Source organism: Cryptotermes secundus, unplaced genomic scaffold (genome assembly GCF_002891405.2).
Source record: "Cryptotermes secundus unplaced genomic scaffold, Csec_1.0 scaffold2357, whole genome shotgun sequence".
Lineage (NCBI taxonomy): Eukaryota > Metazoa > Arthropoda > Insecta > Blattodea > Kalotermitidae > Cryptotermes > Cryptotermes secundus.
Window position 1 is genome coordinate 13,822 of NW_019742567.1, and position 16,729 is coordinate 30,550.

The 16,729-nt window shown below is 42.8% G+C and overlaps 1 protein-coding gene across 1 annotated transcript in view; it reads right to left on the minus strand.

Moving 5' to 3' along the window:
* Positions 1 to 16,729, minus strand: part of LOC111873366 — a 61,226-nt gene that overhangs the window by 1,657 nt on the left and 42,840 nt on the right. The window contains exons 5-7 of the mRNA XM_023868025.2: positions 15,524 to 15,651; positions 7,154 to 7,426; positions 5,801 to 6,280 (exon numbers count right to left, since the gene is read on the minus strand). Of these exons, the coding sequence (XP_023723793.1) occupies positions 5,801 to 6,280; positions 7,154 to 7,426; positions 15,524 to 15,651 (881 nt within the window). The remainder of the gene's footprint in view (positions 1 to 5,800; positions 6,281 to 7,153; positions 7,427 to 15,523; positions 15,652 to 16,729) is intronic.

Genomic DNA, 16,729 nt, shown 5'->3' on the forward strand with positions numbered 1-16,729 from the left:
GAGTTGAAAGTCCGGCTGTGAAGAGAAGATTATATATGTGCTGTAGTTACAGTGAGACTGTTATAATTACTGTGTTAAAAATCTGTTGCCAGGATACGACTGGTGAAGACTGAGAAGACTTAGAGTGTGCCAGTAATTTGTAAAGTATGGGAGTCAGCAATAATATTATAGTTGTAAGATTCGAGGTTTTCACGGCGGTGACTATGAAGAAAGCATTCTTCTGGGATATGGCACCGTGTATATGTGGTGTTAACCGACGTTTCGGAGGAACGTATTGGCTCCATCTTCAGGGTAGAAGGAAAATTTTAAGAAATCCGCAGGCGAAGAGACCGTGTGAACCGATTCACACGACATAGACACTGTGCCAAATCCCAGAAGACTGCTTTCTTCAGTTTTATAGTTATTTGTAGTTACGATCTGTAAATGGTCAATAAATCTATTGAAGAATCGAAACCCAATCTACAGTCACACATAAATCGTAAATTCACAAAAGCCGGAAGTACACGTATACAAGTGAAGGCAGTTTTAGTTTATATATACCTGAAAGTGATGTTGATAGCAGGGGAAAATACTGCGGTTAGAAAGAATATGAACCTTTCATTTTGTTGGTTTTATTGTATTTCGATTGAGAATAAACTAATTCTGTGACACATACATTATGTGAGATATGAGTTTCTCGTGGCAATGAATGCGAAGGTTGCGATCTTATTGGGTGCTTAACAGACACCAATGTTTCGGGGGAACCTGCTGCCTCTATCTTCACCGTTCTGCCATGATGATAGAGTCTACCAAACTAAACTCACTCACATGCAGGAGTAGTATTGTACCAGAAAGAAGATCATGACTGTAATATGTTTCACGACATTTTAAATTAATTATTCACTCTACCTTTATAACTCACAACTACACGTATACAGCCTGAGTTACTGAGAGAGTAATTGAATATAGTACAAATATGCACGGTGTCACGTCCCCGAAGGCCGCAGTCTTCACATTTAAAGTGGCTCCTCCGTTCATGCAATGCACCAAATATCCTGGGAGGACATAGTGTCGGTCATTGTAAGCAATATATACGTGTATGTCCTCTTCCGAACGGTTTCCGAGATACAGTTAAAAAAAATCACTGTACAGTTCCAAAACGATTCATAAGAAAGAGATATTACGTGCTGTTTCTAAGACCTGTATTTACTGTTCACGTGATAAAGTTGGTACTGTTCACCCATTATAATACATTCTCGAAAATTCCACCGTAAACATCAGTGCACTTTGCAACTCGTGTGAGGACATGGTGTGTTGCTCGTCTGTACAGTGTACAGTGAAATAACTGTATCTCTGAAACCGTTCGGAATAGGATGTACATATACGCTCTTTTGTTTAGAGTGACCGATACTGTGACTGCCCAGATAATTGACCTTTCCTTCTGGGGCACCCTGTTATGCTCTGATTTCTGTGGTGAAATCGAGTGACAACTTGAATGACTCTTCCGTATGGCAGTAACTGTAGGAGCCAGAAGAATTGTTATGAATGGGTGCAAAGACACGAGGGAGAGCTAACAAATGCCGATGCGAGCTGTGGACGGCCATCGACTACATCAACATGTCCGGCACTTACTGACTGCCTTTGAAGTGAAAAATAGTCATAGAGAGTAGCGGCTAAACTTACCATGAGGTTCAATCAAAACATTCATTGTGATATAAGCAGAAACTCGTGGGATGTTCGGGCAAATACTTTGAAAAGCGAACACATAGAAAAATAAGACACGCCTAATTGCCGTCTGATTATTTTATCAAAATTTACAGCAGAATTGCCTTTAATTTTTGCACCATCGGACACAGAATGAATACAAGATAGCCACGGAATGCTGCTAGTGGTCACGATAAGTATATTTCTAACAGTGTGGATAGCCCGAAGTAAATTTTCCTATGCAATATGAAGGATGGCGTTGACATTACCGACGTATTATAGGAGATATAAATGCTGCCAAGTTATCGCAGCCTGTTGACAGCAGCGACAGCGGATCAAAAAGACATTTATCTCGCAACTTCCGTTCTCTCTGTTTCACACGGAGCCTTTATTCATTTTTGTTAATTCCACGCTCAGTGTTATACTCAACAAACCTGTCGGTTGGTGCAAACGCACGAGGCATACTCTCAGTTCCGGAAACACACAAACGGAATCGCTACTGAGTCTTCACATCTCGTTAACGAACGACGATACAATGCTGACAATGTCGTCCCAGTTGGAATAGTCACCTGTAATCCTACTTTACTGCTGGAGAAGGCGTCAACGCTATTGAAGCATTGCTTGTTAGTACAGACAGATGGCCTCGTTTCACAATTGCCGTGATGTCTGTAACTGCGTTATGTAAAGGAAAGGCGACGTGTTGTGTCAGCACGTCACGTACTAGCACCGCGCATGTCTCGGGAGCGTCACCGTGAACCACTGCATCTCATTTCGGTTGGCGACATCACACGAACCTCAACAAGTTCTACATGTCTCGCGGAAGTATCACGAAAAGAAGGAACCAGAGAAAACACGCGATGATTCAGTCACATGGCTCCCCGGTACTACTGTGAGATGGCATTATAACGATCGCATTGGACAAAACACAAGGCGAGTCTTTCTTTCTTTCTTTCTTTCTTAAATACTGCTTCTTATAAAAGAGGGGTCACCTTATTTTTGAATTCTTGCGATTAAATATGATTAAGAGACGTTCTAATTGCCAATTCCAACGATTTATTTTAAATCTAGAAATATATTTAAGGTATTACAATTTGAATCTATTACTTCTAAATGGTATACTTTCCACTTATTTTAGCTTACAACCCTCAGAACTAAAAGACATATTCACTTATGTCAGATTAAATTTTTCATGATTTTCTGACCGGAAGGTCAATGGATCGCTTCATATTCCGGAGTATGCGGTATGTACGTATATGTATAGAAATCCTTGATGGGTGAACGGAAAAATGGGTGGGTAGTTCTTGCACAATACGCGTGCCTGTATAATGAATTTCCTGTGCCGAAAACCGATACAGAATGTGAAGAACTGAGGGCAGTCAACACAGAGGTGAGTAAGTTTCTAGATAGATATTCTTCGAATACATCGTGGATGTAAGCCGGTGTTGCAGGAACAGGTTCCTTGGTAGATTCCAAAGGGTTCAGACTAAGGTGTATAATACTAGGATTTACTGGGTTTCTGAACTTTTTTTGTTCATCGTCCGGTATTCTATCTCCCTACCTACCTACCTCCCTCCCTGCCTGACTACCTATCTATCTATCTATCTATCTATCTATCTATCTATCTATCTATCTATCCATCTCCCCATTTAGCTATGGCTCTACAGCCCTTTGTTGGACATTTGCCCGTTTTCCTTTCAGTTTCTTAATCCTATACACAGTCGGTAGGACTCCGTGAAACTGGGATCTGCCAGTCGCAAGGTCGCTACCTACACATAGAACAATACAAACACAGAATAAACTCACACAGACATCCACGCCTCAAGTGGGATTCGAACCCACGATCCCATTGTTCTAGCGGACGAAGACAGTTCATGTCACTCCGATCGGCCGCCCGGTATTACAGAAACTAGAAAAAACAATGTTTTGGAAAACGGATCCGTTTCAGGTCTCAGATACTCAGTGACTGAGGTCAGCTCTTTCTAAGGGACTCAACTGAGTAGATGTTTTCCGTCCCCTTCATATGAGGACGGAAACAGTTCCAGTTTCCTGAATGTTATATTTCTTAGTTTCTAGAATACCGGAAATTGGACAAAGTTAAAAAACTGAGTAATTCTGACGTTCCTTGGTGTCTGACTCCGATAAGAATGACGCATTAGTTTTTACTTGATCCTTTCTCTCTTTCGTTTTTCTAAGGAGTCGAAATTAACGCTGTTTCTCTTTCTTTTATAAAAGTTAGTAGCTACCAGCAAAGACTCCTACAGTGCTGTTGAAATAGCTATTTTTAGAAGCTGAGCAGTTGTAATGGTTAAGAAATATTGTTACAAGGAGGTGTGTAATACCTCGTCACTTTGGTCCTGTGTAAGCAGTGTAAATCAGACTTTAGGCGCTCCGCGCACCTAAATTTTCTTTCCTTTCTAGGAATTATAAATTGAAGTCTTAATCCTAAACTGTGGTAATGGAAAGTAATCGGTAAAGCTATCCCTGTAACAGGCCGTGAAGGCCCATTGGGTTGTGAGACGTCGAGGTTCCCACATATTCTAGACAATCGGCTCACAGATGGCGGTAAGGTTGTCAGCATCACGCGCCGGCCGCTTTTTACCCCCTCCAGGAAGTTCCTGGTACTCGTGTCTACTAAAGGCTAAGTCGACCCCAGAGCCACAGTGCGGCTGGAAGGATTAGGTCAATTGAAAAAAAAAATCCACCTCATTGGCATTTGAACCTGCGGCCTTCTGGGTTATAGTATAGTGCCTGAATCAACTACGCAACCGCGTGTCCCCTGTGATAATTGAATGCCAAAAAAAAAAAACTCTTCCGTTCCTGTGATTTCAGCAGCGGAGCTAATCGAACACGTGGAGCATCTGTCCCCGTGGCAACGAGTTCAATTACATTCTTAATTTAGCAGTTGGCAGGACAGCTCCCCAATAGCGGTTGAAATGATAGGTAAGGCAACGAAAAAATAAATAAATAGAGGAAGTAATATAGGAAATCCACGACTTACGCGAAATTCGCTTCGATTTTATAAGTTTTTTTAATTTATTTTTAGTGAAGACTACAACCGATTAAAACATGTCTTTAAAAGCATACCTAGAATTCTTAAATTGTTAAAACAATGTTATTAGGTGTACATAAATTACATATTTTTAAAGTTAAAATGAAGACAGTAAAACAAAAGACGTAAGAAACATTTCAGGGTATGCGATTCTGAGTTTCGCCTTAGTCAAGGAACGAAAACGTTCTGACTACAGTATTTAGGCTGGGTTTATGTTTGCAAAGCCTTTCGGTTATTTTATGGCTCCGCATCAACTACAAAGGAACTACTTGCGATGAGTTATATCTTCTGGAACGTAAAGCTGTGTAGCCCGTTGAAAAGTCAACCGACGTTTCTGAAGAACAAGTCTTCCACATCCACAAGGTCGAAGAATGCGCCAAGCAAGGAACCTGCTTCCTGCTGGTAGTTACTATAGGATTCTGACGATGGTGTATAACACACTGATATCATTGAGGCTAGCTCTTTCTAAGGGACCCAACTGAATAGGTGTTTTCCTTCACCTGAGGACGGAAACAGATCCAGTTTCCGAAACGTCGTGTTTTTATTTGTTATCTTAAAAACCAGGACGATGGATAAAGTCCAAAATCCCAACATATCACTGCTTCCTGCTGGTTTCATGCTTGGCCTTTGCTACCTACTACACGCCGGTATCCTGCTTGGCCTATGCTACCTGCTACATCCCGGTTTCCTGCTTGGCTTATGCTACCTCCTACACGCCATTTTCCTGCTTGGCTTATGCTACCTGCTACACGCCATTTTCCTGCTTGGCTTATGCTACCTGCTACACGCCGGTTTCCTTCTTGACTTGTGCTACCTGCTTGAGACTGGTTTCTTTCTTAGTTTATTATTGGACGCTCAAGATAGAGACAACATGTTACTCCGAAACGGTGACTGATTTCTAACGGACTACACGACGTTACATCCGGGAAGATAGAACTTTTCATAAGCACTGGTGGGAGGGCCTCAGATCCTGCGATTGCTTAGGTTATTTGTGTTGGGTCCTCAGTAAACGTGTCTACAGTGTAATCCAGGCACCACCGGGTGCGCAAGTCAGTTCTAGATACTCACCATACATCCTAAGTCCTCATCAGCATAGAGTCCTGGGAAGTGCTTCTGGTCGCCACAGCTGAACGTCGTGTCCGGAAGTTCGACACGTGACGCGAAATTATCGTCGAAGTTCTTGTCATATCCTACGGGATAGTACTCCTTGGGCGCGTTCATGACCTTACTGGGTGTGGCGAGAAGGTACTTCTTCCCTGGATTCGAGACCGGAGGTTTCTTTGTTGTTGTCGTACTCGTCGTTGTACTTGTCGCTGCAGCCTGCTGTTGCTGAATCAACTGCTGCTGTCGCAAGGCTATGGCTGCAGCAATGGCATCCTCTGATAAGTTTGTCGCCTTTGCAAGCGTTTTGATGGAGTAACCCATTGTGTCTAATGAAGCATCTAGAGCGGGTGATACTGCCTTCTGCTGGTTCGTGGCCCCCGTCCTTAGGGTTAATGTGTTTGTGGACAGTCCTTCATCACCAGCAGTTGGCTGGTCTTTACGAACCTGTTGAAGACGCCGAAATAAATCAAACGGCACGGATTTATACTTCAAGACAGATGATAATTTTCTGCGGCCAGATTAGTCGTGTTTGTCCCTTTCGATTGACAAAAGACTAGGAGGATGCAACCAGATTTGTTGCACTCTATGTTCCAAGTAATTTATTACCTGTATATATTTTAGAAAACCGTCCAGTGTGATTGATAAATGTCGATATTTTAGTTTATTGTCCTTTACATGTGGTTTGCTGTGATCCATTGTTATTAAAATGCATTTATATGAGTCATATAGCATTTTTTATAAATCTGAACAACAGTAGTGGTAAGGGAATGAACAGAATAATGTACCCATGTGCTCGTCTGTTGTTGCCAGTGGAATGTGTAAGACTGGTACAGGTTCCACCGTTACTGGGGACAGACACAACAGAACCACCGAGCGTTTCGGCTTGAACTAAAAATACCTCAGGCTCATCGAACGGGAAATCGGGGTTTAAGTTTCAAGTTTTCTTTATTTTCGAGAAAGGAACCTCAAAGCATATAGGTACGGAGCTGCGTTCTAGCATCTGCTGCAATGAGGGCAAGCTTTATTTATAATGTGTTGCGTTGTAGGTTTATCTGTTCCGCTAGCATTTTCAGTTTCTGAGCCGTGACTACACGAAAGGAGCGCTCATATAGATGGGCTGCTCAAAGCTCTAAAGATAATTGGACTGTAGATCTACTATTTGCAATTTTCCCCATTCTGCTACTGTTCAAATTCTACAGAAAAAGTCCCAGCATATTAAAATTGAGAATTAACCCTAAAACATATCCGCTAGACATTTACACTAAGAATCGGCCATAATATGACGCTAATATTATCAATAATATCCTGAAGACGAACCTGAAAGTGGTTTGTAGCCATCTGCAAAGAGTTCCTGAAGGCTACGGGTGCCCTCACAACTTTGACGCCCACAGCTGCTGGTCCAGTGGTTACCCGGGAGATTGACGAAGGCATGGCCTGGAAGGTCGGTACGGGGACGGCCACAACTGATGGCACCCCGACGCCGTTCCCCGAAGCCAGTCGAGACGGGCGAGAGACGTTTCGGTGTCCCTCATTGGCTGGCGGCAGGGGTTTGAAGGGGGGAACGGTGACTGCTGAGGCCTTATTCATGGCCTGCGACATGAGAAAAGCGTGATCATTACAACTATAACTGCACGAAACAGACCTCAAGGGTTAGATATCACCAATAGAGAGAAGACGAATTTGTAAGATACTTTCCAAATTTTTATCTTTCTGATTAAATTTCATATAGGGATGGTCATGTGTGCGTGTCTGTCCGGTCGCCTGTATCCTTCAACTCGGCAACCTCTGAACAGGTTCTGACGAAATTTGACATGTATTTTATCACTCACTCACTCACGGAGCTGAGCCCTTTTTGAGAAGCCGCCAATTGTGTTTGCTACTCAAGAACTTCCCAGCATTTTAAGGAACCCGAAGGTTCATTAACCGTGTTCACAAGAGCCCTCCACTGGTCCCTAGCCTGAGCCAGATCAATCCAATCCATGCCATCTCATCCTGTCTCTCTAAGTTCCATTTTAATATTGTCCAACTACCTACGCCTTGGTCTCTCCAGTGGTCTCTTTCAATCTGGCTTTGCCACAAATATCCTATAGGTATTCCTCTTCTGCCCCATTCGTGCTATATGCCCTACTAATCTCATCCTCCTTGACTTGATTATTCTAATTATCTTTGGAGAAGAGTACAACTCCAATGCCTTTTATCATTCTGGCGTAACATTATTATGTCCCTGGAGGTCATCCCAAAGACGTACATTTTTAGTTTCTTAGAACCGGTAATAACAGTGTGAGAGACTCATGACGTGCGACACTGGCACCACTACCGAATGTAGTAACCATGGTAACCATAACAGGAGTCGTGATAACAATAGTGACCATAATAATGAGAGGAATCAAAACACAGAGAATAACGGATTTCAGAATCTTCATGAAATGTAGTCAATGAGCGAAATCCTCAATGAATCACGAAATTCTTCACTGTGCAGTTTTAAAATGTTTATGCCTTCCTATAGGCCTATAAATATTTTAGGTTTAGTAAACACTTTTATATAGCTTGTGCCTACTTTATGTCTATGTGTTTATGTAGTTGAGCAGTTTCATTTTATAACGTGAGTAACCTTATATTAGGATGATCAAGATATTTCCTAATTTAGCGAAACTAGAGTGCTCATTACCGTTACCGTGTGAAATTTTTGAATGATATGGAGATTAACTAAATTTGGAATGCGACTTTATGCAGTTTGATAGTTAGATACCCACTTTACTCTTTTACCTTGAATATGGAGGCAGAAGGCTGTTCCGAAATATTCTTTCTTATCCGTCATATTGCAGAGCGCATGTCTCAGGAGACAGCAGGCGTGACTCCATTTGAACTTGTTCTGAATAAAATAAAACTTAACGACTTTAATCCTGTGTTTCTCAACCGCTGGGCCGCGGCCTGGTACCGGGCCCTCAGGCCGCGGTCAGGCGAAGGTTGAAAACCACTGCTCTAATCCATGGTGTGGGCTTTGCAAAAATACATTTGTAGCTTCAATTAATAAACGTGAAGGCAAATTGTACACAAAAATGCGAAGAAACTGACTGATTAGCAACTGCTGGGAAATAATAATTCTCAAGAAGCTAATATACCTTCAATTAGTACGGAAATTCTTCGCCTTCTATGGAACCCTAAGGCTCACAAGAGCCCTACGCTGGAACGCGTACTGAGTTAGACGAATTCAGCACACACCTCCACACCCTAGTTAATTTTAATTCAGTTTATTACGCGGAAGAAACAGTATATAGGTCACAAATGTAAGTAAAACAGCTGTGATGGAGGTAACTAGTTTTGTATGTGTATCACTAGGTAGCAGCACAGTCCAGCTTCATTAGAGTCTAGGTAGCAGATGCACATGCACATATTCAGAGGCTGGTTTCAGTAGTCAAAATTGCATCTGTGCTTCAGGAAGAAGAACAGAGTTCTGTTGTGCGTTTTTCTCTTTTTTCTTTTTTTTTCTTTCTTTCTTTCAAAAGGACTCAAATGTGAAGGATATTCATAAGGAAATGTTTTCTGTTTACGGTGGGAAGTGTTCGTCATGTAAAGCATTTTACAAATGGGTAGAGAAACAAGCCAAAAGTTTTGCTGATGACGAAGAGGTTGAAACGGAGTTTCTGAAGTGGCTGAGACAAAAGTCAGAAACTTTTATGCTGTGGGTTTCGATGCAGTGTTAAAGCGATGGGACAAGTGTATCAGTGTTGGTGGATATGTCGAGAAATAAATGTTTTTCCCAGGTTCGACTATCACGTGTGTTACTTTTTATTTCCATTTGGTGCCTATTTACCGACTTTCCCTTGTATCGTGCTCCAACCTGCCCCTAAGCCTGCACGTTGGCCCCTCTTGTTTGATTTGATCATGCTAAGGAGAGCATTATGAAAAAGCTTGTTATTGAGTATCTTTACCAAGCTTCTACGCAATTTCTTCCATTTTGTGCTGACGCTTTCCCCTTAACGCTCTGCTTTCAAGTCCGAACAGCTATTTTTGCTCCTAAGTGTCAGAGACCGCATTTCATTCCCATAAAAACAATATGTAGTCACATCTTCGGGTTTGACGTGAGTAATAATAATGGGTTCTAGATTTGATGATTGGATTTACTGGCACTTCTTTACAATTGCAACCAGTTATAACAGCTCACACATTGATCTACTTCTGAACAAGTCTGCCTGATGAATCTCTGCCCGGAATGTCAAAGTCAAAGTCGCATTGCGACTGACGGTGAGTCAGACAGTAAGTCTTGGTGTCAAGCTCATAACCAGATATTTATTACTATTTAACAGTTAAAGTCTTATTTTCTTGGGCGTCCTCTCTGACGAGAGGACGGGTCTGTCTTTTGTGTATGCTGCTAGCCCTTGCCAGCGAAGTTTTTCTCGGGTCCGAGCCCCTTAGGACTCGCGACCATATTTTACTCTCTCGGATTTTAGACTTCCCTTTTCGTCACCTCCTACGACTCGCAGGGTCACGGTGGAGGTATTCGATTCCGCCTCCACACGGGTTTGCCTTCAATGCACGAATGAACTCCCTTTTATAAGTACGACAGAACCGAAAAGAGATCAGCGCCTCCAGGGGTTCCCCCGCCGCTCTTCATGAATGCGTTGCCATGGAAACAGCGTGCTAATTCCGAAGCAGCGTCTGGTTCTCAGTGTTTACAGCTTTCAGTTTTCTTGTCCATGAAGCCGTGTTCCGTAACCAGCTTGTTTCCAAGGATAAATCTCTCCGTGGCAACGTGTTAGCCAATTCGTTTCCTAGAAACTGCCCACATGTCACAATAATCTCTGGCGACCAGCCGCATGAGACATTTGTCTTCAAGCACTTTAAAATGTGTGCGCTCTAAAAAAAGTAAATATTTTCATTCGTGCTAAGTTTTTTCTGTATCCTCCTTAACAGTACATTTGCATGCAATATGGCGGTCTATAGACATCACTTCCTATATTGTGTACGAAAGTAAACTTGTACTGAGTGCAAGATAAACTGTTCTGCAGAACGACGTTAGATTTTGTTTGGTTCACTACTCTCTTCTCAAGGATTCGCTCAAGTATGACGAAAGACATATTCCTTCTGTACCAAATATATAGCGTGTCACATATCGCTGAAGAAAAAAGGGGCAAAGAAATATGAAAAGAAAAAAACAAGTGAAAGGCATTCTAGGATTATCTGTATACTTCTTTAGCAACACGAAGATTATGCGGACGCAATCGAATTGTTGCGTAAAGGCACAACACTTACATAAAAACTTGTTTGCCTATAATTATAACCTAAGTGTGAAACTCTGTGACTTGTGGCCTATTGTAGACCCATGGACATCTCCCTGTAGAGTGAACAGGTGTAGGTGCGTCTGTGTTATGTTTAACGAGAGTAGATGATGTAGATTAATAAATGCGCTCTTTGCAGACCGCTAAGAAACTGTCTCACCACTAGATATACACTGAAAGGCGCATTACTTAGAAGGGAGAGTCAGTAATAGGTCACAAATGGATATAAAACGTAAAGCATGCGATTTTAGAACCTGGAAGAAACATTTATTTCTCGATTATATCGTCCACTAACATTGATACACTTATCCCATTGCTTATCAGTGCGTCGAAACCCGCAGTATAGAAGTCTTTTGACTGTTGTCTCAGCCGAATTCCGCACCTGGTCGGGCACCATCTGCGACTTTCGAACGTCCTTGAGAGAATTTCTCGACCCAGTTGTGTATCGCTTTACGCGATACATATTTTCTAAAGTAAACACCAAATATTTCATTATGAATTTCCTTTGCATTAAACCCTTTTTCCCACAAAAAACGCACAACAAACCGCTGCACTCCGGTAGTATACGCTAAGTACGGTCGCCATTATGGTTACTGAAACCGGCCTATGAATATGCATATGCGCGGCTCTTATCTATATTGCCATGAAGCTGGACTGTGCTTCTACCTAATGGTTCAAAGACAAAATTTATTACATCCATTGCAAGTGTTTTATTCCATTTGCGACCTGTTTCATGACTTTCCTTCGCCACAATAAATGACGCTGGATCGTCAAACATCGGGAATTTACACAGTTCTTAAAGACTAAAAAGTTACCGTGACCTCTGTCCTAAGCCCAAAATTGGGAGCTTCCCATTAATATTCATTATGTTTACAACGCGCAGACGAAATATGAACAGCTTCTTGCTGTAATGCGATAGCTGGTTAAAACAGTGGCCAAATAAATTAGGTATCAACTAATTCACACGTCTGGCAGTGACTTCTCTTTCCGTAATCTGGACCGGACGCAGCCGTCTGCAGTGGGCAAAGCTACTGCTGGAAAACATTACATGATGCGGAACTCGTGTAAGAAGAGAAGGGGACAGTGAGAAATGCGTACAGAATTCTGTCGGGGAAAGTGAAGGAAAAGGCCACTTGCGAAACATTCAGTTTCTCAGGATACATTCCAGTGGCATGCGTTTATGAACATGACAGTGCAAACTCTGTTTATTCAAAGACGGATAACTTCTTAGTAACTGTAGATACAAATGTAAAGCGATACATACAGGAGGCTGTGGAAGCCCGTAGGATTGTGAAACATTGAGGCTGCCACATTTTCTAGACAATTGGCTTTTTTTTTATTGCTAATGGGATGGGACTAAGTCCCATGTACTGCTGCCACTTCTGGCCTATTGTACCAGCCCCAGATGATAGGTGAGGGTGAGTGTTGAGCAATTGGTGGAATGAAGATTGGCAGGGGAAACCGAAGTACTCGGAGAAAACCTGCCCCAGCACCACTTTGTCCACCAAAAATCCCACTTGACCAGACTCGGGATAGAACTCGGGCCTCCGTGGTGGGAAGCCAGCGACTATGGCGCGGCCCAAGACAATTGGCTTACTGGTGGCGGTAAGATCCGCCTTACGCACCGACCACCCTTTACACACAGAAAGATTCCTGGTACTCATTTCTGTTAGAGGCTGAGTCGACCTCAGGGCCATAGAGTAGCTGAAAGGATTAGGTCAACTGAAGAATCCAGTGACCTATTCGGGAACTGAACCCGTGTCCTTCCGGCTTGTAGCACAGTGCCTCAACCAACTATGCTGCCACGTAATGAGGACTGAGGTTAACTCTCTCTAAGGGAGGAAAAAGAGTAGGTGTCTTGCCCTTCAACTGGGGACCGAAACAGATCCAGTTTCCGAAACGTTTTGTTTTCTAGTTTTTAGAATAACGGACGATGGAGAAAGTCCAGAAACCCAGTAGTTCTGAGTGTTATACACCATCGCCAGAACCTTTCAGAATCTATTACAATCTTGTTTACTTTTATTTTTATTGGCGGCAAGTCGAAGTCATGTACAATATAAATCAACAATTGATGTTGAAACTTCAACGCTCACAGTGATTACACATTATAAAAGAGAATAAGCCCTAAATGGAGAAGGCCCTGGGATTAACGGGTGGGGGTGCGAGTGGTTATAGAAAGGGGCTTTGTTTAGAAAGTGGACCGGTGTGCGGAATGTAAACAACACAAACTTTATGTAAAATTGCATTTTAAAAAGGAGCAGGTTCAAAATGAAGGGACCTGTATTTCGCGTTAGAGTATGTACATGGAAACTCGAGAAGGCAAATTTACACGTCAATTCATGACTACCTTCCTGCAATGGAGCGTAGAATTTCTTGGAAAGCTGCAGTCGCTCATCTTGTTAAGCAATATGCTGCCTTTAACGTGTTCAAAGAACCCGCCACTGGTGCCTAAACTTAACCAAACGGACCAACTCCACATTTTCCCTTTCTATAATTTTAAGATAACTTTTGGTATTTCCTTCCCATCTACGCCTAGTCCTCAATTTTGAGGCCCTGTATTAAAAATCGTGCGTGGCATGTGTCTTTACAGCGAGGGATTCACCTGCCTCAAGAACCATCCATTGTCGGTTCTCCGTAAATGCATATTCAATATATTTACAGCTACATATCCACACTTGGTGGCCGTGTTCTCCATCCGCAACCTGAAGATGCGCACTGCCGTGGTGACAACGGATACACTGAACAAGGAAAACAGTGCAGCCCAGGTTCTTAACTTTCGCAATGTTGAGCAGAAAGCCAACGATTATTTCGAACCGCGTAACAGTGAATGACTTTCTATGAAACACTGATTTCTTGCTTAATGTCGACGTGGTTGATGCGCCTGTAGCAGTTACCTAGAGGAGCGAAACAGACATGCCTGCCAACAGTGGTATTTTCTGCACCTAGATCCTGGGATTACTATTACTGTTGCTTATCGTTTTCACATCCGGCTCAATATCAGTGAGAACGCAAAAAGCATTGCTCTTTTATCTCCTTCTTCCTCCTCTTTCCTCTTCTTTCCTGGTCATTTCTTTTCCTCCTTCTGTTTCATTTCCTCCTCCTTCCTCTTCTACTTTCATTCATTTCCACCAATTCTTGGCAGTGCCATAGATGAAAAAAGTATTTCCCAGCTACCCACCACCGCGTCCTAGGTTCGATTCCAGGTTAGGACATGCGGGATGTGGATAAGTATGCAACTTTGATTTTCTCTGCCAATTTCCATCCCATCAACTGCTACATACGTATTAATCATCCTCTCATAGACGATACATAGAGTCGATATGAGAGTGTCATTAAATGTCACGTGTTAGTGACTAGACAAGGGTTTGAATTGCTAACCTCATTTGTTGAACTCTTATAAATCTTAACTAAAAGTAATTATAATGATCTTACTAAGTCACGCACTCTACTCCCCACTACAGCACACGCAAAGTCTTCTGTGTCTTCGCTGGCCTTTACCTGGTAACGGAATTCAAATATGTCTTCTGCTTCCCTGTTCACGTCCTTGCCGGCTAGCGACAGTCTCACAACTACGAGTAGTACTCAACTGGTGACTTTTACCTAATTTTACGGCCTCCTAGCCATAACTAGACACACTGCCTGCCGTTAGCCATCCCTGGCTACCACTGGCCTTCATTTACTATTGAATGCAGCTTAAATCAAAGTCAAAGTTATGCTACGACCGACTGTCAGTCGGCCAGTCTATCTTGGAATAAAGAACTTATCTGAGGCTTACGATCAGATTTGTATTACTGTCAGATAATTGCAGGCAGGCTTATTGATGTGGGGCGCTCTGTCTGACGAGAGGAAGGGTCTGTCGTCTGCCAGACACACAGTCAGCAGTAATAAGTCTGTTGTCAGTATGTACCATTTACATTCCACATGTTATTAAATGTATGCAGAAAATATATAAGGCCTCTGTCAGTTGAGGCTCAGTACAGCAGATCATGCCCTATCCTTCGTAGCTCCTGCTACAACGGCAGTCTAGTCATTTGAAGGATAGTATGATTGACCGCCGCCAAAGCCTCTTATATTTCTTTTGTCGTGGTTCGCGTTGTCCAGTGTTTCGAATATTTGCAATTTCATGATTTTGTATGACTTCTGCTTATTTCCCGCTTAATTTTGTTATATATTCATATAAGCACGGAGATTTCAAAGCCATGTGCAAATCGCGAACCGGTGTCGGCCTTGGAAAATGTCCAACGATGCGGAGAACTTTGTTTTGCAGGCGCTGCAATTTCAGTAGATGGTTGTCTGCAGCAAACTCCCATTTATTCTTTGTTCTAGGTTCCTCTTCTTCTGTCGACACAGTTATGAGTTCAGAAACAGAGAAAACACTGCGCCCACTCGGGCGGCTCATATCACTCACCGCCATATGCTGCGCTGCAAATGTCTGCACTCCGATGTTGGCGCTGCGACCGTCTTGAACGGAACGGCGCTTCGAGCCAGTTTCCTCTATCGCCGGTTCGAACCCCAAGGAATCTCCGACACTGAAACCTACAAGAAACACAAACTAGAAATTAACTCTTGGACAGTCTCCATCTAGGAAGACAAAGATGTAGTGTGAGAATAATATTCAAATAGATCTTCGAGTTACGCAATGGGGTGGCACGGACTGGATTCTTTAGTTTAGGATAGGTATCAGTGGAAGGCACTTGTGAAAAAAGTAATGAAATTTTTGGGTTCCATGAAATAATGGGAAGTTCTTGAGCAACTGAGCGACTGGTTACTTCTCGAGTAGGACACAATTCCATAGAATTGATTAACTGGTTAATTAGTTACAGTCTTTACGTTATCCCTGTAACAGGTCGTGGAGGCCCATAAAGTTGTGAGACTTCGAGGCTCCCACATTTTCTAGACAATCGGCTCAAAGAAAGGATCCGCGGTAAGGTACTTGATTGAGGCGCTATGCTACAAGCCGGAGGTCGTCGGTTCGATTCCTGATGAGGTAACTGGATATTTCAATTGACCTAATCCTTCCACCCGCACTGAGGCCCTGGAATCGACTCGGCCTCTAACAGAAATGAGTACCAGGGATATTCCTGGGGGAAAAGGGCAGTCGGCGAGTAAAACTGAGTTTCACCTCAACATTGTGCATATTAGCGGCGCGAACAACCACTTCGCGGACGTTCTAAGCCGAAATCCGGTCGGCACATCAAAGGAAAGCCTCGACCTCGTGAGAAAACCTACGGAAATATTAGTCGCCAAAATCGACTTAGGTCTCGACCCCTCCCTGAAAAAGGAACTACGGGGATTGGCGAAGTATCAAAGGGAAGATGACTCATTAGCAAAGATCAGGGCAGAAGTGATTAAGAACCCAGCAGCGATGAAGGACCGATACATGTTGAGAGATGATATCCTGTACTGCAAAAACGACAGGACACACCCGTACTGGAGGGCAATTCTCCCTAAAGTCTTAGAGTACGAGGTAATTGAATTCACACATCTCTTGTTAGGACATCAAGGTACTGACAAGTGTGTGGATCAGATCTCGTTCTCCTTCTACCTCAAGAACCTAGGTAGGAAGGTACGAAAATGGGTCGCTCACTGTGACGCATGTCAGCGTGTGAAGCAC